This window comes from Haliotis asinina, chromosome 6 (genome assembly GCF_037392515.1).
Source record: "Haliotis asinina isolate JCU_RB_2024 chromosome 6, JCU_Hal_asi_v2, whole genome shotgun sequence".
Lineage (NCBI taxonomy): Eukaryota > Metazoa > Mollusca > Gastropoda > Lepetellida > Haliotidae > Haliotis > Haliotis asinina.
The window spans coordinates 3,084,179-3,105,969 of NC_090285.1; the positions used below are offsets into that span (position 1 = coordinate 3,084,179).

At 42.0% G+C, this 21,791-nt stretch overlaps 2 protein-coding genes and 1 long non-coding RNA gene across 4 annotated transcripts; 2 read left to right on the forward strand and 1 right to left on the reverse strand.

The window, feature by feature from the left end:
• Positions 1–2,677: 2,677 nt before the first annotated feature.
• LOC137287379 (uncharacterized) lies at positions 2,678–4,496 on the forward strand. The gene is made up of 3 exons (XR_010957028.1): positions 2,678–2,737; positions 3,316–3,389; positions 4,166–4,496. It is a non-coding gene; the product is annotated as an uncharacterized lncRNA (long non-coding RNA).
• A 717-nt stretch (positions 4,497–5,213) lies between these two features.
• On the forward strand, positions 5,214–13,274 carry LOC137287376 (betaine--homocysteine S-methyltransferase 1-like). Of its 2 annotated transcripts, none has more exons than XM_067819634.1 (7): positions 5,214–5,388; positions 8,132–8,331; positions 8,740–8,934; positions 9,351–9,462; positions 9,556–9,734; positions 12,580–12,661; positions 12,812–13,274. In XM_067819634.1, the coding sequence occupies exons 1-7, from the start codon at positions 5,376–5,378 to the stop codon at positions 13,096–13,098; spliced, it is 1,068 nt and encodes a 355-aa protein (XP_067675735.1). In that variant the 5' UTR covers positions 5,214–5,375; the 3' UTR covers positions 13,099–13,274. The 2 variants fall into 2 exon arrangements, with proteins under 2 accessions (XP_067675735.1, XP_067675736.1); XM_067819635.1 differs by having other exon boundaries at positions 8,135–8,331.
• Positions 13,275–18,230: 4,956 nt separating this feature from the next.
• LOC137286733 (betaine--homocysteine S-methyltransferase 1-like) lies at positions 18,231–21,791 on the reverse strand. Its single transcript, XM_067818715.1, has 7 exons — positions 21,772–21,791; positions 20,605–20,812; positions 19,836–20,030; positions 19,385–19,496; positions 19,068–19,246; positions 18,651–18,732; positions 18,231–18,517 (listed from the first exon to the last, which is right to left on the reverse strand). The coding sequence occupies exons 1-7, from the start codon at positions 21,789–21,791 to the stop codon at positions 18,231–18,233; spliced, it is 1,083 nt and encodes a 360-aa protein (XP_067674816.1).

Below are 21,791 nucleotides of genomic sequence, written 5' to 3' on the forward strand. Positions count from 1 at the left end.
CCTGAATGGTTTAGTGTAACGAATGGTATAGCGTAACCAAGCACTCGCGGGTGTTCAGGCCGTTCACGGGAAGGCAATGACGCTGGCATTCGTGGTCCTGTCGCCTTTTCGCCATCACAAAAACAAGCAAAGAGTGGTAAAATTAATCAACGTGCGATAATGCAACTACGCGACATATTTTGCCCTTGAAAACTGTCGCTATATCGCTCTGTGGTTGAATAAAACAATACTAATTATTAAAACAACGCGATAATGTCACTTCTGGGATTCCACAGCTTATCGCTTCATAGCGAAACCCTTTTCCAGGCTTCACGCGTGACTACTTCACGCATATTCAGGATTATGTAGAATCACGAAGCTCTTTTTATATTCGTTGCGCATGAAACGGAACGTGGGTATTCTGAGTTGTGACTGGGGGATTGTCCTTCACGCATCCGTGATTTGGTGTTGTATTCTTGTTGTTGTATGTCTGTCACTGAATATATCATTTGTTTAACGTGTAACTGTGCGTTAAAACCATGAAATGAGTGGATAAAAATGCAAGATATTCATCAAACCAGGGAGCCTATATAGAGAGGGGAGGTGAAACTCCTCGAAAAACCGCTGAACGTATGTCTCGCTTTGTCACGTGACCAGTGGAGACAATATGGCGGCAGCTTAGTATTTAAAGGGGCACTGATGCGGAGCGAATAATGTTTCTCGGCAACGGTCTAATTACGAAACCAAACCGCAAATTGGTCAGCGCCCGCTCCTTCGACCGTGACGGACAAAGGAACTGGGCTCCTGTCCATATTAGCACAATTTCTTCGCCTAAACAGTCAGGAGGCCGGATGCCCATCATATGCCATTTGTTTAAAAATATCCATGGTATTCCTTGTCTGATCGTAACCAAATATCCCAGCAGTGTAGTTCTTTTCGGATGCTTGGATGGTATAGTTACTGATCCAATTTGATCCTATTTCTGTGTTTTTAACCTCGATATTTAATCATGTTACATAAAAATATGATGTCTACAGGCACGTAGCAAGCCATTTGTTTCAGTACGGAAGATTGCAAAGCTTTATATTTAGGTAGTTTTGAGTGTTGGTTCAGCTGTGATAGCAAATATCGCACGTAAATTTTGGTAGCTATGGTAGCTACAATGGTTTATTATTTATGATAATAAAAACACACAGTTGATTTATTTGAATTCGTAAACAAAAAACGATGACTTTGCCTTTGGTAGAGAAATCTGAAAATTTTCTTACGTAAAAACCCCTTATTTCACCTATTTACCAAGTACACAGCAAATGCCTGTGTGTATTCCTTATGTAACGAAATTCAGTTGGTATCCTCAAAACAGTATCGGCCCATAAGTGTTTTCAGGCTGCATGCGACACAGAGATTACATCTTCCTTGCTGTAACTCGCGTTTGAACCTACACGTGTTATTTGTCATCATTCTCTGGATGGTCAATTAACGAATTTATAACAGGTATAATTAGTAGTAACACCACTTCGGTTACTCAACAAAGGTTCCCATTTGGCATTTCTCCTGTCTGGAGTAAATACTCAACATTATAAATTAAGGTCTGTAATGGCAAATGTATTGTATGTTATGTAATATGTGCATGTAAGTGATGCAAGAGGGTTTATCAGCTGAGTTGCAAAAACAAACATCGATCAAAGGATTAACCGATAACACACTGATTGATTAATTACTTTTATCTCCTAGCGGATTTGTCAAAAGGCAGTGTGTGTAGATGACTACACCCTGTCGTAAAGAGTGAGTGCAAAAACAACATCCTCCCTTCAAAGAATTAACCACCCTTGCGCTGATTGATTGATTGTTCATTATTGGTTAACTAAATTACTTAGAATAGTGGACATCATACAATTAGTTGCCAGGTGTGCTATCTTGGGAGACCAATGAAAGGTTTATCTGGTTTTCACTAACGAAAGACGTGAAACGATGTGTTACTTTTTCGCAAACTAGACAGTTGTAAGACGCGACACAGAGCAGGATTATTTACCAGCTGCAGATGAATGGAATACGATTTCTTTTACGTGGATATTGATGGATGCATTCCTGAACAAGGTAGTAGCCTGACATTGTTGCTATAAAATTAGTCTGTTTTACTTTCATTATTTGCATTTTGTTTTAATTTATTTGTTGTAGCATTCAGCAGAATCTGTATGACAGAAAACACACACTACATCGCGTATGTGTGTGAAATAGGATCCAAATTGACAATGTATAAATGTTGCTGTTATGTTAGAAATTTACTATGAGTATAAGCAGATCGTGTGTTCTTTCATTAATTTTCAGAATCATACAAATATGACAATAAACTAATCAGGGTTATGAGACAAAATATAGAGACGTACATTGGCTTCGTTATTGTTCTGTCCTAATAGTTTTTTTACCATTTCTACCACTGGCAGATGATTAACCTTCAAAGTGTTTCATTTGTTTTCATAATACATTTGTAATGAAGTACAATTGACTTCACCTCAGTTGATCTGTCTATAATTAAACTATCAGTTGCGTTTACGGAATGCGCAGCAGAGGTCACGAACCAGTCACGAATTCTGGGATATCATCCGGGTACTCACGGGAGAAAAACAATAACAAACGTTTACACCAGTCCACGGAAATTGCTCCGCATCAGTGCCCCTTTAAGATTGAGCTCGGTTCATTTTCAACAGCTGATTACATTCGCTGAGTGTTGTGACAACTCGGAACCTACACGTAGAAGGTAAGCCACCTGTTCTGTTACTTCAGTTCTAGTCACATATTTGTAATTAGTGTCAGTATAAGAAGATATGTTTGTAGTAAAGTTTCAAGTCGGCATCTTGTAACTCTCTGGCTTCAATTATCGGTACACAGCGAAGATAGACTGAGTTTCGTCAATAAAAGCTTCTTTCACACATTCCTTTATGTTTTAGCAGGGAAATATACCTTTAATTGAGAGGTGTCTGCAAGCAATAGTGATAGTTTTGTGACTTAAAAACATGTTGGGGTTTAATTGGGGTGTGTGAAAAATGTGGCAGATCGCCGATCTGATCTGATCTGATGCGCCATTGAAATACTACACGCCGTTGTTTGAAGTGTGTCTAGATATTGCTCAACACCGTCTTTCACATACACCTTTAATTTTTATGAGGGGAATTTACCATCAGGCGAAAGGTGTTTGCAGGTAATAGTGATAGTTTCATAATCTAAAATAAATTGTTAGGATGTACTTGAGGTGTGTGAAACATGTGCCATCTCACCGATCTGATCCGATCCGCCATTGAAATATTGCACGGCGTTGTTTGAGTGCTTTTGTTTCAGCTTCAAAAACTTCATTCACATACACCTTTAATTTCCATTAGGGGAACATACCATCTAGTGAAAGGTGTTTGGAGGTAATAGTGCTAATTTTATAATTCAAAAAAATCGGTAGGGTGTTTTTGAGGTGTTGAAAAATGTGCCATCTCGCGGTTCTGTTCTGATCCGCCATTGAAATAGTATAACTTTGAGTGTTTCTAGTTATTGCTCCAAAACCTCTTTCACATGCACCTTAAATATCTATGAGGGGAATATACTATGGCCCGAAAGGTGTTTGCAGGTAATATTTATAATTTGATAATCTAAACATATTGTTAGGATGTATTTGAGGTGTGTGAAAAACGTGTCATCTCGCTGATCTGTTCTGATCCGCCATTGAAATACTACACAGCATTTTTTGAGTGTTTCTAGTTATTGCTCAAAAAACTTCTTTCACACACACCTTTAATTTCTGTTAGGGAAACGTTCCATCTGGTGAGAGGTGTTTGGAAGTAATAGTGATGATTTTATGAATTAAAAAAATAATTGGAAGGGTGTATACATTCACAAGTATTTCATGTGTGTGAAAAATATGACATATCGTTGATCTGATCTGATCACTCATTACTACAAGCCAATGTTTGAATGTGTTTAGTCGTCCTAAAATTCATTTCTTTCAAATACACCTCTAAGTATTGAGGGGAATATTCTATCTGGTGAAAGTGTGAGGTATGACATATCTGATCTGCTCTAATCTGCCATGGATGCCTTTGATGCTTGAATGTTTTAGTTCTGAAACTATTGTTGATATTTGACAAAACTGCAAAGGACGTTTTAACGCTTTGTGATGGTTTTAAACTTTCTGTTTTTTTAGGTGGGAGTGACTGTGTCAGTTGACATTCTGTCAGTATCCATGCAATTGCGCACATGCAGGAAGACATCTGGTCATCTTCATTAACTGCCCTCTTGCCACGACCGTCCATTTGTCCATTATAGACTGAGTGTCTGTAAGAATGAGACTGACTGAATCTACAACTCATTAACATGTGCTTAACTTTCCAAACTGTATTCCTGAAGGAAAAAGAAATAAAAATGTGTTCCTCCCTTGTCACATTTTTTCTATCAAAAATTAAAAATCAAAGTCTTACTCGTCACTTTTGAAAAGAATGTGCCTGAGAAACATATTTTTATGCAGCCTAAGCATTCCACACAAACAGAAAACCACTGAAACATAATGAGACATTTTAATTGTGTAACAGATCATTTCAAATACATATAATAACAGTGTTTGCTGTTCTTTAGTTTGCCATTTGGCCATCAGGGCTTGCTGCCACTTGCAGTCTTTAAAGTCTGCATACCCATTTTGTTGAAATCAAACCAATAAAAACAAAATAGTCTTCATTGTAGAGAGTTTCACAGTCCCTACAAAATCCATTAGTGAAGTGTATGGAGCACAGAGAAGTTTACATTAGTTATAGACTGCTGACATTCCTATGCGGCACTGAATATATAATACTATGAAGTGAAACTGGAAGTTATCCTAACATGAAGGATCAGGGATAATTCCTGAACATTAATACAAATTATGGGCAAGATGCTAGTTGAAAAGAAATGAGATCTAATTGACAGAAGACCACAAGGGCCTGCAGATAACTGAAACTGTTGGCCTGATACATTAACAACCGACGCTGGGCCTCTGGGCTGGCGATCGCTTCGAACGCTGTATCAAAATTGTCACATAAACAGAGAGTCTTTGAACAAGGCAATGTGTAAACACATTCTCAAGTCCTCTCATTAATCCACACATGCATCATTCGGCGACAGGAAGATGCCGATAGTTTCCGACAATAAACTGGTTGAAATACTGCTAAGCGCAGCCGATTTGCGCTGAGAACAAACCAAGTCGACGTGTGCAGTGGAGCATGACGAGGCACACGTTAATTAGTACAAATGGTAAGGAAAGCAAGCGAGTGACCAATCCCTGTTATAGAGTATCCCTGATCAAACATACGAACAACCTGCAGATGAGTTATCACTATTGATCGACAGAGGAATAATTACTTACAGGGGCTGGTCGACGAAATATGACTACAGCAGGTACGTGGTCGCATTATTTGTTATAAAATGCTGTTTGTATAATACTGAATTCTGTATACATCATACAGAACACTAACTGTACAAATCATAAAGAGGTCTGATAGTAAACTTTGGTCATCTGTCAGGATGCCACTGTGAACTTAGAGTTACTCGTTCTCTATGTCGGTACTGCTGACGGCCTTGTTTGTTTCGTGTATGCCACTGTGGGAGGTAGGGTCAGTGTTTCTCTATACCCGTACTGGTGACGGCCTTGTTTGTTTCCCGTATGCAACGGTGAACATGGGGTCAGTTGGTCTCCATGCCCATACTGATGACGGTATCTTCCCATTATGACTACTCCCAGTTTGACTATTAATGAACATGAGCACATGATGAAGCACCCCTATACTTATTACTGTACTGTAGCTGCATAGCTGATTACTCTCCGTTTGTCTGTCCTTTGAAATAAACCTACAAGGGAGACTCACAGGGCCTATCCGAGGACCCACCCAGCCGCGCGAATATTGGCGGCTCTGAGGAGTTAATTGCGCTTAAACCTAAAATCATACATATTGGCGCCCTAGTTTCGTAACCCTTGCACCCGAACACATCAATATCAATATTGGCGTCCTACATCTGGTATGCGCGGTATGCACGATACACACGTTAAGAACACGCTCTACTGTGCACGGGGCAGCGTATTGGGGGGGATACAAAACAAACCATGTCAGGCGAATGGGGTTGCTTGAGCAGTGTCTTTTGTCACTCAAATACATTTTCTGAAGCTTTTGAATGGAAGCACTTCGAGTGTCAGTTTTCATGTGAGTCTGAAAAGGGACAAAAATTATGTAGATGCAGTTGGGAATTGTTCTTCTGATGAGGATTTGCTGCTTGAGTCGAAAAACCAAATGAGTAGTTGAGCAGATGACGAATTGATGCACAGAAAGTGTACTGGGTATGGTGGTTGTTTAAAATCTTAAATTAAAAGAAAAAATCATATAATTTAAAAAATATATATGACTACGGCTACAGTGCAACTTGTATGCAATGTATGTACATACTGACTGCAGATCAGTGGGTTGTGATGACTGGGAATCGAACCCGCACCACAGGCACTATAACCACTAGGCTATCTCACTGCCCGTAGACGTAATTAATACGTAAGTGGTGCAGCCTAGGGGTTATAGTGCTTGCGGCGCCGGTTCGGTCCCCGCAAAGGTACAAAGTGTAAAGCTCATGCGTTGTGTTACCCTTTATACTGCTACTGCTGCCAAGTCCGTACACTTCGTTGTGGAACATGACGGTGCTTAATTGACATTTGGCAGTTAATGAATGGATGAAAACATTGAGTTTTTGTTTCCGTATTTCACTAATAGGGGTGTTAGTGTTCTGATTTCTGCGTTAGGACAGATTCAGTTTCAGGGCGCCAGTATTTGAAAGTAGGACTCCAATATACGCGCTGAAGTCGCCAGTGTACGAAGCTAGGTCACCAATAAACGAAGCTAGGTCACCAATAAACGACATATACTGGCCTCCTGTTTCGTCCTTATTGGGGGGATATGTCGTCAGTTTTAGGTTTACATAATGATTAGAAGCCAAGTGAATCGGTGAGTGAGTTTAGTTTTACTGAGCCGCACTCAGCAATATTCCAGCTATATGGCGGCGGTCTGTAAACAATCGAGTCTGGACCAGACAATCCAGTGATCAACAACATGAGCATTGATCTGCGCAATTGGGAACCGATGACATGTGTCAACCAAGTCAATGATCCTGACCACCTGATCCCGTTAGTCACCTCTTACAACAAGCATAGTCGCCTTTTATGGCAAGCATGAGTTGCTGAAGGCCTATTCTACCCTGGAACTTCACGAGTCAGTGAATCGGGAATCTCGTGATCAGTGATTGCTTGTATTGATATTTGGATATAACTTCTCTACTCGGACGATATCTTTGTAAACCTATAGTTGTTCCAGTGACTATCAGCTCTACACATACGTTCAATGTAAGACACGTTTTATATAACTTGATCTTCGGCAGCAGCTCATTTCGTTGCTAGGCATAACCAACACCATGGCCAACCTATTCATTATTCAATCATTTACAGCGTATCTGTTTCTATGTCTCGGTATTATATTTTTGGTATTAAATTATTCCAATTATGTACCCAGCTGTTGGAACAATGTACTGGAGCGGAGTTTATATAAGCCACTGGGCTTGTTCCTCTATCCAGGCTTCTGCTTTGACAAAATAAAAATATATTGAAACCACATTAAAGCGCCAGAGTATCATTGAGCTGTCAACGGCGGAGCCAGCACAGTGTTTATAAGTCTCTGTCGCTTGTGTTTCCCATACGTGGAAACATACCACACTAACCATGTAGTGAACATGATATATCGTGTAACTCAATATGTGTGAAAACTCTTTACAACAATGATCTGTGTAATTAGCTGAATAAACGTTGGTGGAACACTGTACCTGGTGGAGGAGAGAGAGCTAGTAATTAAAACCCACTTGACTGGTGTTTTGGGCTGGTAGTCAAACTGGGAGTTGTCAAAATGGGAATGAATCCTCCCGATGGCCTTGTTTGTTTCCTGAATGCCACGGTGAACATATTGTCAGTTCTCTGTGTCCGTACTGCTGACGGCCTTGTTTGTTTCCTGTATGCCACTATGCACATATAGTCAGTTGATAGCGATACACGAACCCATCCACTGCTAGCAATGGAAACCTAACAAACTTATCTGAGAATCATGATTACTGTCAGCAGTGAAAGGTTTGGTGGAAAGACTACGAGATGGGGAGAACGTCATCTGCGCGGAGGGCTATATGTGGGAGCTGGAGAGAAGAGGTTTTCTCAGATCCGGGCCCTTTACACCGGAAGTGGTTATAGAGCATCCGGAAAGAGTCAGACAACTGCATGAGGAATTTGTACATGCCGGAAGTGACGTTGTGGAGGCTTTTACGGTGAGATACGAATGCAATGTTAATGTTGAAGTACTTACTTTCGATCGACTGCTATGAAAATCATATAAATGGACCTCTGAAAATCAGTGATGACACCAGGTGTTCGCGAAAAGAATAGTCTAAAGAGTCCGTCTCCACTCTCCATTTCCGCCTCAGTTCCACGGCATGGGCTATGTGATTGTGTCGTGCTATACGAGGTTGTCAATGTCGTTGGTCTTCCAAGGTCTAGATCTAGGACGATCCTTTACTTCGCCGATAACCACGTGCTTTCACGAGCCAAATAATAACCGTGAGGCTAATGTTCCAGTTAGCACCGATATGGCGTCAAGGCATCCCAGTTCATGAAAATCTCTTTCCCGCAAGTTGGTATGGTATGCGTTCGTGTTTAAGAGACCCTCTTCCTTTCAGTATTACGGCCACCGAGCAAAGATGCGAATGATTGGAAGGGAAGATGAACTGGAGACGTTAAATCTCGCAGCTCTGGAGATCGCGCGAGATGTTGCTGACAGAACGGGAACTCTAATGGCTGGAAATCTTTGCAACACGACAATCTATGACCCAGGGAATATTGAAACGATTGAGGAAGTCAAGTCCATATTTCAAGTGAGAGATGGCGACGTTAAATCTCTTGTATTTAGTATCTCGACTCATTGGCTCTCGTGTGAAGAGGGTAACACAACCAAATCGACAGAGAGCAGTTTCATAATCAGAGAGACATGCACTCTGCTGGAGACAGAGTCTTTTTAACGATTTCAGTCAAATACTAAGACTATTTTACAGCAAAAGTGACAGAACCTGTTCTATAATCATAATCTTAAAAGCGCTGGTAAGGACAATTGCGACCTCAAGTGCATAATGTGTTGAAGGATATGTATCGCAGAGAAAAAGTGATGAAATTGAAAAAAAGGACATTCGCTACTGAACTTTGAGTATTGGTGCCTGCAGCAATGCGTAACGAAATTTACCTCTGTTGTTAAGTTGACGTACCATGTCATGTTCTGTTATTACCCTTTCCCCAGGAACAAGTAGAGTGGGCTGTTAAAGGCAAGGCGGACTACTTTATTGCGGAGACGTTTAACTCGTTCGGTGAGGCCAGCCTCGCTCTGGAGGCCATCCGGAAGTATGGAAAAGGTGATGTTTTATATAGATGCGTAAATATGTGTTGATCCATAACAATATTTATAAATGTTGTAAAATATAAATTCAATCTCCTTTACACCCCAGGTCTTCCAGCTGTGATCACGATGGCGGCGTATGTCCCAGACAGAACTACAGACGACGTCCCCTTCCCCCAGGCCATGAGGAGGCTGGAAGAGGAGGGGGCGGCGGTCGTGGGGCTGAACTGTGCCCGGGGACCGGCCACAATGTTGCCACTTCTGAGGCAGATCCGACAGGCTTGTAAGGTGAGTGCCCTCTCTGGTGGGTCAGCCGATCGGACAGGTGTGTAAGGCGAGTGCCCTCTCTGGTGGGTCAGCCGATCGGACAGGTGTGTAAGGTGAGTGCCCTCTCTGGTGGGTCAGCCGATCGGACAGGTGTGTAAGGTGAGTGCCCTCTCTGGTGGGTCAACCGTTCGGACAGGTGTGTAAGATGAGTGCCCTCTCTGGTGGGTCAACCGTTCGGACAGGTGTGTAAAGTGAGTGCCCTCTCTGGTGGGTCAGCCGTTCGGACAGGTGTGTAAGGTGAGTGCCCTCTCTGGTGGGTCAGCCGTTCGGACAGGTGTGTAAGGTGAGTGCCCTCTCTGGTGGGTCAACCGATCTGACAGGTGTGTAAGGTGAGTGCCCTCTCTGGTGGGTCAGCCGTTCGGACAGGTGTGTAAGGTGAGTGCCCTCTCTGGTGGGTCAACCGTTCGGACAGGTGTGTAAGGTGAGTGCCCTCTCTGGTGGGTCAGCCGTTCGGACAGGTGTGTAAGGTGAGTGCCCTCTCTGGTGGGTCAACCGTTCGGACAGGTGTGTAAGGTGAGTGCCCTCTCCTCCGGAGAGTGGGTCAACCGATCTGACAGGTGTGTAAGGTGAGTGCCCTCTCTGGTGGGTCAGCCGTTCGGACAGGTTGTAAGGTGAGTGCCCTCTCTGGTGGGTCAACCGATCGGACAGGTTGTAAGGTGAGTGCCCTCTCTGGTGGGTCAGCCGTACGCACATGTCTGTAAGGTGAGTGCCCTCTCTGGTGGGTCAACCGATCTGACAGGTTGTAAGGTGAGTGCCCTCTCTGGTGGGTCAGCCGTACGCACAGGTGTGTAAGGTGAGTGCCCTCTCTGGTGGGTCAGCCGTTCGGACAGGTGTGTAAGGTGAGTGCCCTCTCTGGTGGGTCAGCCGTTCGGACAGGTGTGTAAGGTGAGTGCCCTCTCTGGTGGGTCAACCGATCTGACAGGTGTGTAAGGTGAGTGCCCTCTCTGGTGGGTCAACCGATCTGACAGGTGTGTAAGGTGAGTGCCCTCTCTGGTGGGTCAACCGATCGGACAGGTTGTAAAGTGAGTCCAGATTGTCCAGCAGATATCAAGATATTCCATCCACGTACTATGCCCCAGTCAACCACGTCCAGTCTTCTATGTTAAGGTCTCTTCCTTCCATAGATGTGTACATCTTCAGTTTCTATACATTGTTAATTCACTGGCTTTAATCAACTTACTGCACAGCACATTATGCTAATTTTGCTGATTCTTTATAACACTCAGTATATCCGTACATTTGTCTGAACCTTCTTAAATGCCACTGAGAGAAAATCGAGTCATCCGACCCGACAGACCTGTGAGCTCAGCCTACTCTAACAGACCTGTATTCAAGTCTAATTGCTGGCGGTTCCTGACATTTCTTGGCGGAATTAAAGTTGAGGACCATGCGATCTTCGTCAGATTTAGTAGATTCTTTGTTGGTTTCGTCAAACGGAATTTACTGCTCAATACTGTGGGTCATCACACTCTAGGAAAATGTTCTAGTTGTTTGTTGTCCTGAGTGAATTCATACTCAGTTAACATAAGAATTTGTATGAAAAATAATCATGCTTTGGAAACAATTGTATTGTGGCCGATGCTTCTTCATATATAAACTAGAAAGGATGTACATTGCTTCATAAAGTAGAAAAATATTTTACTGCCTTCATACTTTCATACATTGAGTATTTGTTTTGTCTTTAACACGAATGCTATCTATATTGACTGACCATGGGAAAAAACACACCAGAAATGCATATACATGTACCAAGAAAACCAAATGGCCTCGTACCTTCAAATGCCTATCTTTCATCTTTCGTTTGCACTGGGTTACACATGTAAATGCATTGTGCACACACATGTTCTTGGTAGAATAAGAACTAGTGGGTTGTTGATGACATTTCCTATATGGCCCTTTTCAGTATATCAGAGAATGAAATAAACCCGCTTTTGCAATGTGCTGCATAAATTTGAGACTGAATTGTGTGAATGCTATGTATCAGTTTCATGCAGCTGTGTGTGAAAGACCGACCTCTTTAATTGTTTTTCATTATGATGTTATAGTGAGAGTTAGAACAATTCGATATGTATACACTCTCATATTCACGCTGCACCATACATTGTGTGGCTTGATTCTGTATTGCATGTCTAAGGCTCCATTGGATTACAAACACCATCGTCCAGCTGTGATACTGTGTACGATACTTATAATATCGTGACAATCTTTTTTTTTATCCATTTATTATTATTATTATTTTTATTTATTTATTTATTTATTTTGGTTGACCTGTTAAGAATGTCTTGCCTTTTTTGGTTTGGTTTTCTTTTCCTTTTGCACTCCTCATGTGTAAGGTCTCAGACATTGGTTGAATGTCTTGCCTTGGACATGTAATGGCGTTACACAGCACTGAATACGTGTATCTGTATAAAGAGTAGTAATGATAAATATTTACTCGAGACGACGTGAAGGAATGGATAGGAAAGAATGGGATATCCAAACTGCGACAAAGCTTATGGAAAGTCAAATAAAGTGTTTTTATACAGTTGTAATTATAGCACATCTCATTAAAATATGAGTAAATATATAGAACATGGCCTCTTTGATACGCCGAAATTCATAAATATTTAACATGAATATCCACAGACAAACTTTGTCTTCAAACGACACATGTATGTCAAAACCATAATTTAATTCTCTACAAGACATGTTTAAAACATACCTATAAATCCAAATACATGATTGGTTGACCGACGTTTCTAAGATCAATGCACTGATTAAACTTACACCTTTCTAGAAGTAAGACTGGTTTATTGTCTGTGTGCAGGGCCCTATAGCCGCTCTTCCTGTCATCTTCCGCACCACGCCACAACAGAAGTGCTTCCACTGCCTCACAGACCCGGTGACAGGTAGGAACAGGTGTTCATTGTGATACCACCCTCCGCTGTGTGAGACTATTCTTTTATAATCTGAGTAATCGTGGTTTTTACAACTCCATGCCTGCTCAAGATATGATGTGAAGATATATTTTGAGAGTCTAAATACCATTTTCTTCCCAGGAGCCAAGGCGTACCCTGCAGAGTTATCTCCCCTGCAGTGCACCCGAGCTGAGATCCGCCAGTTTGCTACAGAAGCGCGGGAGTTGGGCGTACAGTACATCGGTCTGTGTTGTGGCAGTGCTTCCTACTATCTGAGGGAAGTCGCCATTGTGTACGGTCGTAACCCACAAGCTGCCAGATTTAAACCTGATCTGGCCATGAATCTGGCAACAGGAAGCGCACAGTTATTTGAAAGAGGAGATCATGTAAGAAAAGCACGGGCCTTCATGTTTGGGAATATAGAGTAATATCAACTCACAGCTCTATGTCTGTACAAATACTTGTTTCTGCATCATAAATGGTTAAGAACTATATCATGCAATCATGTGGTGATACACATGTCTCTTATTATTGATACACCTGTATCCTTGACACGAACAGTTTTAAATAGGGACCGTTCATAATTTATCACCAGGGGAGGCGACGAGGATTGTCAGGGGGTGGGGGGTCATTCATTTTTTAATATAGGGGGTCAGTTGTTTTGTACAGATATTTTAGGGGGGTGGGTGTCATGTGTTTTGTACATAGAACTCCGTTGTGGGGGGGATGGGGGGAGAGTGTGTGAGTTGGTGTGTGTGTGTGGGGGGGGCTATTTGTTTTGACCCAAGTGCTACCAGATTTGTACGGGAAAAATATAAAAATCCTCATCACCCCCCACCCCCTTGTGATAAATTATTAACGGTCCCTTAGTACAGTTGAAATATTGTTGTTAATCACCCGGTCCTTTACATAATTTGATGGTTGAGCTGGTCGCCATCCTCAATGGGAGATGACTCCTGGGACGTATGTACACCTCACCTTTTCTCTCTCTCTCTCCCTCCCTCTCTCTCTCGCTCTCTCTCTCTCTCTCTCACGTACCGAGGCTCTCTACCGTACCGATCACTGGATCGTCTGGTTCAGACGCGCAAGTTGAAACATTACACAACAGTCTCGTTTCCTGTTGACTGGGTTCTGTGTTATGGCTGCAATAACCAGTCCATAAGTTTAGACTAATTCTTTTAACTGGATACATAAATATTAACCAGTTACGATTTGATTTATCTAAGCATCTGTGTATGGCAATACCACGATACCTCATCAATGATCTGACGCTGCTTGAAAACCACCAAAAAGCCAATACCTTTCATCTAGCCTCTGTTCCCTTGAACGTGGAAAAGATGATACCAGTGATACGGCTTTGCCTGTTTCATGTACAGACCTGTACGTACAGGCTCATGGTTACGGAACCACTGTTCACGAGACAATGAATGACTTCCCAGTACTCAACTACTTCTGTATTGTTCCTTTCTCACAGCTGTCTGTCAATCCACTGTTGCTGTATTATCCATTTGTTGTTATTAGTTAACCTGTTCATGTTAATGCCTCTAGTGTACACGTGATGTTGTTCATGATTCACTCGTCGTATATAATTTATTATTCACTCTTGCTAGTCATCGGTATAAGGATCTATAATGCTCAAATGCCAGTGATACAGTGTAATAAAGAAACTGTTATCCTCATCCCTTGGTTCACTTTGTATGCTCTTGATGTTATAATATTTAACATAAATGTTTCATGTGGTCCTTGTTGTTGTATTTAGTGTGGACTTTTACAACATGTATAAAATAGTGGTCCAAATATGGAAGTATGCAATATTCAATATATTTTCTCTATTTTGTTTCCAGTTTGTTGTGTTTTGACAACTACCTAGTTTATGTTTATGTAGTATAATCTGCCTCACGTTCTACACAGTATAATCTGCTTCACGTTCTACACAGTATAATCTGCTTCACGTTCTACACAGTATAATCTGCTTCACGTTCTACACAGTATGTACATGTTGGCTGACTAGGCCTCGATGAGTAATAACGCACTGTGTTGTACTGACAGTTTATCAAAATCGTTTATGCGTATTTGTATTCAATTTACCATCACCATGTTACGGTGATTGATTTTGTGTGTTTTGAGTAATTATGCACCTTATCTTTTGATATGTTGTCATAGGTGCTTCACATACTCCAAGTGATATAACAGTTTATATCATAAAACAAGTACAAAGCAATCAGTGTGCCGAGGGAAGGGCAAATTCAGATTCTGTTCTTTTTGTGTCACTAGAAGAGAAGGCGATATCCATTGCTTGCATGGTCAGCTTAGAGTACGGTTCATATTTTAATGTAAAACACCTTGATTCACTAATTATTTTACTCCAGCCGTTAAATATGCGTATGCAGAATATGTCACTGACCAAATGGCCCTGCTCACGCTGCTACAATAGATGGCCCTGCTCACGCTACTACAATAGATGGCCCTGCTCACGCTACTACAATAGATGGCCCTGCTCACGCTACTACAATAGATGGCCCTGCTCACGCTACTACAATAGATGGCCCTGCTCATGCTACTACAATAGATAGCCCTGCTCACGCTACTACAATAGATGACCCTGCTCACGCTACTACAATAGATGGCTCTGCTCACGCTACTACAATAGATAGCTCTGCTCACGCTACTACAATAGATGACCCTGCTCACGCTACTACAATAGATGGCTCTGCTCACGCTACTACAATAGATAGCTCTGCTCACGCTACTACAATAGATGGCCCTGCTCACGCTACTACAATATAATTATTGGTTTTGTTTGGAAACATCAGTTAATTCTCCTGCCTCAATTTAATCTGAATTTGTGAGTCGGCTTAAATGCATTTATGAACAGAATGGGTACAGTTCACTTCAACACGGCAGCACTTCTATGTCGTAGTCTTACTTCAAAGTGTCATTGTCCAGGGATTTGCATTTAAATGTAATTAACATTAAAAAGTTTAGAGTAGCACACGCTCAGTTTAGATGTTTTCCACATCAGTTAAGCTGGAAGGTATTATGATGTAGACAGAAAATATAGACTATGTTTACAGTGCGACATTTACCCATAGCCTATGCTGTCAAGCCAGTGTAAGCTGTAAACTTCAAACACGTCAACATCGGATTGCTTATCCGATCCGTCAACATCTTATTGCTAATGCGCCTATCTTCATATATCATGCAGTGCATCTAAAATCAAAACTTTGTATTGCACAACCCGTGTTTTTTTTTTTGTCACACACATCTAGTTCTAGGTCTATGGTTTACATTTCTGTAATAAACGAATTGAAAAAAAATGATTTTGTGTTACTAACTAAATATTTGCCTGTTGTACCGCCATGCTGTGAACTCCCTGTGTATGTTCACTTTACTGAATTAAACTAATACAAACATCTAACATTTAGCTCTGCGGTTACATCTGCGACTGTGAGCAGGAATGCAGGGCTTAGACTAGACTGTCTCACAGTCCCTAAACCACATTATTTTCCCTACAGTCTAGCCCTCCCTGTAGTGCTGAGGCCCTAAATTTAGCAAAACTACATTTCTGTAGGTTCGGGTTCTGAATCTCTGGTCTCCCTGGGGCCCCTTTTCAATTAAAATCCAGCCACCACCCCACTACCCGAAAACAAATTTCCCTGGGGAGCATTTCCCCGCAGGTAGCCGTCGGACTTTATGATCTATAAGTACGCCGCTCCTCAAGCTTGATGGATCCGACCCAGTGTGTTCTGCATATTTGTTCCCATATAGAATCCCCCAGTAATTGCTCTCACCACAGTTGGATTTATGTCCTTCTTAACAATGGAACGTCATGGCTCAGGGAGATGACGGTGATGATGAAGGTGCAGCTTTAGAAGGTGTAGACGGATACACTGGATTCAAGTGAACAGCTCCATTATGTGGGTCTCAAGGACAATAGTATGTCAGAACACTCAACCTAACGAGCCGACACAGGAGTTGTTACAAAGGCTCCCGTGGAAATTCTAAGAGCTCAAGATTGAATGCGATCACATTTGATGGAATAACCGTTAGATGCAGACATGTAGACTTTGCAGCCATAGTCAATTCTCGACAAGATCAGTGCTTAATATGGCAATAACACAGTAGAAATATTAGCTCCCCATTTTGTTTTCAACACAGTATTCAATAGATCAATGGCCGTGTTGCCACGGCTGCAAAGATAGCATGTATGTTTTGACCATGTAAGTCTCTGATAAAACACACACACACCTTTCAAATCCTGCGGGAATTCTGGATACAAACTTGTTTTAGCGGTTGGCAACTTTATTTTCTTGCGTGTACTCTAGAACTGGTTTACCAGACTGTGAGATTGTCCCAGTTTACAGTTATTTCCACAGCAGAAAATGGAGGCCTGTTATATGTGCCTTTGTTGTTTTTATCTTAAACAAAATCGACTTTAATGGAGTAAGCCCATTCATTGTAGAGATGAACGACCTCCAACTTGAGTGTTTGGTACTCCGAACTCCGAAACATCAGTCAAATCGCAATTGTAAGTTTTTTTCTAGTCGTGTTAACCACTTCACATTCCTGATTCGACCAATGTTAGGGACTTCATCTTGGCTTGGTCTAATATTAAGACTCTGTAAATTTGTAATATTTCATGTTTTGAAAAGATATTGCCCAATTTCCATCGTGAAGAAAATGGTGATCTCCAAGTTTTGGCTTACTTTGAAGCCCCGAGTGGTAACAGCAAAAACAGTCTTACTTATAAGGCTTTATCATCAGACTGGTGCCAATGTGAGAAATTATGTGCTTTCATACCTGCTTTAAGACTCCTAAAGAAACATAGTATGAGAAATGAATACTTGTGAGAAATGCATATTGAAGGCAAGTCTGAAAAATAGAGAATGGTGTGTGACAGTAGATCACAGCACCTGTACTCTTCTCTCGCGACTGTTGCACTCAGTAATAGTGGAGTTTTTATGAACATGGATCATTTCATGACAGCATAGTCTTGGGCACTTTGCATACATTCATATATACCCCTGATCATTCCTTAGTGAATCATGTCAAAATTCATGACGAACACAACCTCGATGTCCATGTTGATTGTACTGATGGATCTGTACTGCTGGATGGTACAGAATCCAGTATCAACAAAGCCAAATGCAACATCAAATGTACACCCTTTTCCTAACAGTTCATCAGGTTGATGTACAGTGTTAAGAAGAACAGTAACAGTTGGATGGTCTGAAACATGAAACAAAAAGCTTGCTTGTTTGGTCCTCAGAACCACTCGCTTCCGGTTCTAAACTTTCAATCTTATATTTAGTTAAACATGAAACGGTACATTATGAAATGAATATAGGCAGACTGCACATCACCTAGATCTCCAGTCAATGTATATTGAGCAGGCTCCATAACTGTATCATCATTTTCACCATATGCTCATAATTTTGACTAAAATGCATATCTAGGGCACAAAACAGAATATTTAGTGGGCGTTATTGAAATTAATATTATGTTTATCCTCCTGCGTTTATGATCCCAAAAGTTATGAAAACCCACCTGTGTATTTCCATCACTCCATTGTCCCAAACATGAAGGTTCGTACTTTACTCGTATGATCTCCTCTTTCAAATAACTGTACGTTTCCTGTTGCTAAATTCATGGAGAGATTAGGCTCAAATTTGGCAGATGGAGGGTTACGGCCGTACGCAATGGCGACTTCCCTCAGATAGTAGGAAGCGCTGCCACAACACAGACCAATGTACTGTACGCCTAACTCCCGCGCTTCTGTAGCAAACTGGTGGATCTCAGCTCGGGTACACTGAAGGGGGGATAACTCTGCAGGGTACGCCTTGGCTCCTGGGCAGAAAATGGTATTTAGACCTTCATATCACATTTTGAGCAGGTTGTTGAACCACTAATTCTCTTATTAATGAAATAATCTTACATAGGAGAGAAAACCACGGAAGTCAGCATCAACACCTGTTCCTACCTGTCACCGGGTCTGTGAGGCAGTGGAAGCACTTCTGTTGTGGCGTGGTGCGGAAGATGACAGGAAGAGCGGCTATAGGGCCCTAGGCGAAGAAAAAAGTTCCACAATAGCGTGTCTTAAAAAGTACGGATGCGACATGGAACGTGTAATACCACTGCACTGTGTGAGAGAGAGAGAGAGAGTGACCATGGAGTGCACTCACTTTTTACAAGCCTCACCAAAGACGTAAATCACCTTACAGACCTGTGAGATTTGGTGTCCCACCAGAGAGGGCACTCACCTTACACACCTGTCAGATCTGGTGACCCACCAGAGAAAGCACTCACCTTACAGACCTGTCTGATCGGCTGATTCACCAGAGAAGGCACTCACCTTAACGCCTGTCAGATCTGCTGACCCACCAGAGAGGGCACTCACCTTACAAGCCTGTCGGATCTGCCTCAGAAGTGGCAACATCGTTGCCGGCCCCCGGGCACAGTTCAGCCCCACGACCGCCGCCCCCTCCTCTTCCAGCCTCCTCATGGCCTGGGGGAAGGGGACGTCGTCTGTGGTTCTGTCTGGGACATACGCCGCCATCGTGATCACAGCTGGAAGACCTGGGGTGTAAATGATATGTTCCTCGAAACCGATTTAACTGTTTTCAAAATGTACCCCAAAAACTGTTTACAGTAAATTAGGTTACTTACGAGACAAGTAATAAATACATATTTACCCATCTGTATGAAACATATTACCTTTTCCATACTTCCGGATGGCCTCCAGAGCGAGACTGGCCTCACCGAATGAGTTAAATGTCTCCGCAATAAAGTAGTCCGCCTTGGCTTTTACAGCCCACTCTACTTGTTCCTGAGGAAATGGTAACAACAGTACATGGTATGTCAACACAAAGTAATGTCTGACTGACAACCAAAACCCGACTATTTACCTAGAGGGATTCGGCAGCAGTGTTCCCAAAGACAAAACGTGGTGGGACATGATACGACCATCTATTTACGGGATTCACATGATTCGATTAGTACTTTTCTGTGATTCTTAAACACATCCTTTGACTTAGCACAATTCTTAATATGAAGATTCTAGAACGAGCTCTCATAGATTATGGAAATGCATCTATTGTGAAATCCTCTTCATACGAATACCAGTGAATCGGGATATATAATACAGAGGGACGTCACCTTCACTCACTTGAAATATGGACTTGACTTCCTCAATAGTTTCAAGATTCCCTGGGTCATAGATTGTCGAATTGCAAAGATTTCCAGCCATTAGAGTTCCCGTTCTGTCAGCAACATCTCGCGCGATCTTCAGAGCTGCGAGATTTAACGTCTCCAGTTCGTCTTCCCTTCCAATCATTCGCATCTTTGCTCGGTGGCCGTAATACTGAAAGGGAGAAAGTAAGTCTTTTAAAACAAAAATGTATGTCACACTAACTAAGAGAGAAAGTGAAAAATACAATCCCAAGAAATATACACATAGCATCAATAAAGCAACACTTGAATCAAAGGGCATTTTTGTCAAAATAGACGATCATGCCCAATCATACTCTAATGCACAATATCTTAAAACTCAGTGGTTGCATGTTCTCGTGCTGTGAAGATACCAAACGCACTGGATGTATAAATATCACAATTGTGATTTCTGCACTACAGAATTGGGATGTCCTGCCGCCATATCGATGCTAACTTAAACATTAACCGCCCGATTAGTCTTTCTCTTGTGATGAAGCACGTGGTCACCGGAAAAGCAAAGGATTGTCCAAGACCTGGGAAGACTAATTACCTTCACAATCTAGTCTGACAAGAGGCAATATCATGGCCCTTGCCGTGGAACTGTGGCTTTATATTTTCCCGAAAACCTGGTGTCAACATTGATTTTCAGAAATCCATTCGTTTTCACAGTAATCTATCGAAAGTAAGTACTTCCACATTTTCATTGCATTTGTAACTTATCTCACCGTAAAAGCCTCCACAACGTCACTTCCGGCATGTACAAATTCTTCATGCAATTGTCTGACTCTTTCCGGATGGTCTACAACTACTTCCGGTGTAAAGGGCCCGGATCTGAGAAAGCCTCTTCTCTCCAGCTCCCACATGTATCCCTCCGCGCAGATGACGTTCTCCCCATCTTGTAGCCTTTCCACCAAACCTTTCACTGCTGACAGAAATCAGATTTCTCACATCGCAAATACCGACGTTTAGGATCCACAGTGTTCTTCACTGCAAGACGGGCACGGGTGTAGAAAACAACTGACCCTATGTGGCATGCAGGAAACAAACAAGGCCGTCAGTACTACGGGCACAGAGAGCTACTGACTCTATATGTTCACAGTGGCATACACGAAACAAACAAGGTCGTCGGCAGTTCGGGTATAGAAAACAACTGACTACATTTATATGTTCATAGTGGCATACAGGAAACAAACATGGCCGACAGCAGTACGGACACAGAGAACAATGACCCTATGTTCACAGTGGCTTACAGGAAACAAACAAGACCGTCATCAGTACGGGTATAGAGCAAGAGTGATGAAGTGAGTGAGTGCAGTTTTACGCCGCAACCAGCAATATTCCAGCTATATGGCGGTGGTCTGTAAATAATCGAGGCTGGACCAGATAATCCAGTGGCCAACAACATGAGCCTCGATCTGCGCAATTAGGGAAACCGATGACAGGAGTCAACCAAATCAGCCAGCCTGACCACCCAATCCCGTTAGTGGCTACTTACGACAAGCATAGTCGCCTGTTATGGCAAGCACGGGTCGCTGAAGGCCTATTCTACCCCGGGGACTTTCACGGGTCTATAACATATAGGAATCTAGGGATAAATGACTGAAAAGCACCTCGACTGCCAACAGGGATCTAGGATTATATCACGTAATATCATACATAGGGATGTAGAAAATGACTTACAAGGGTACACTATATAATATATTCGCTACATGGTATCTAAAGACGTGTGATATACTCAAGTTGAAACATATAACCCTGTGTAACATGTAACCCTATGTACAGAATCTATATGTTTTATACGTCCCTCTATATCGTATACCCCTATATATGATAAAGATATGCTATATATAATGATTTACATAATGAACCAGAATACTATAAATGTGGCCTACCTGCTGTAGCCATATCCCAT

What these genes read in the sequence shown, in the direction of transcription:
- LOC137287376 (XM_067819634.1), top strand. An exon ending in ACGTTGTGGAGGCTTTTACG is followed by an intron (nt 8,332 to 8,739) that starts GTGAGATACGAA and finishes TCTTCCTTTCAG; the next exon opens with TATTACGGCCACCGAGCAAA. An exon ending in CCTCACAGACCCGGTGACAG is followed by an intron (nt 12,662 to 12,811) that starts GTAGGAACAGGT and finishes TTTTCTTCCCAG; the next exon opens with GAGCCAAGGCGTACCCTGCA.
- LOC137286733 (XM_067818715.1), bottom strand. Translation starts at nt 21,791, where the DNA reads ATGGGATATGGCTACAGCAG. An exon ending in AGATCCGACAGGCTTGTAAG is followed by an intron (nt 18,733 to 19,067) that starts GTGAGTGCCCTC and finishes TTCTTCGCCTAG; the next exon opens with GGCCCTATAGCCGCTCTTCC. An exon ending in CCTCACAGACCCGGTGACAG is followed by an intron (nt 18,518 to 18,650) that starts GTAGGAACAGGT and finishes TTTTCTGCCCAG; the next exon opens with GAGCCAAGGCGTACCCTGCA.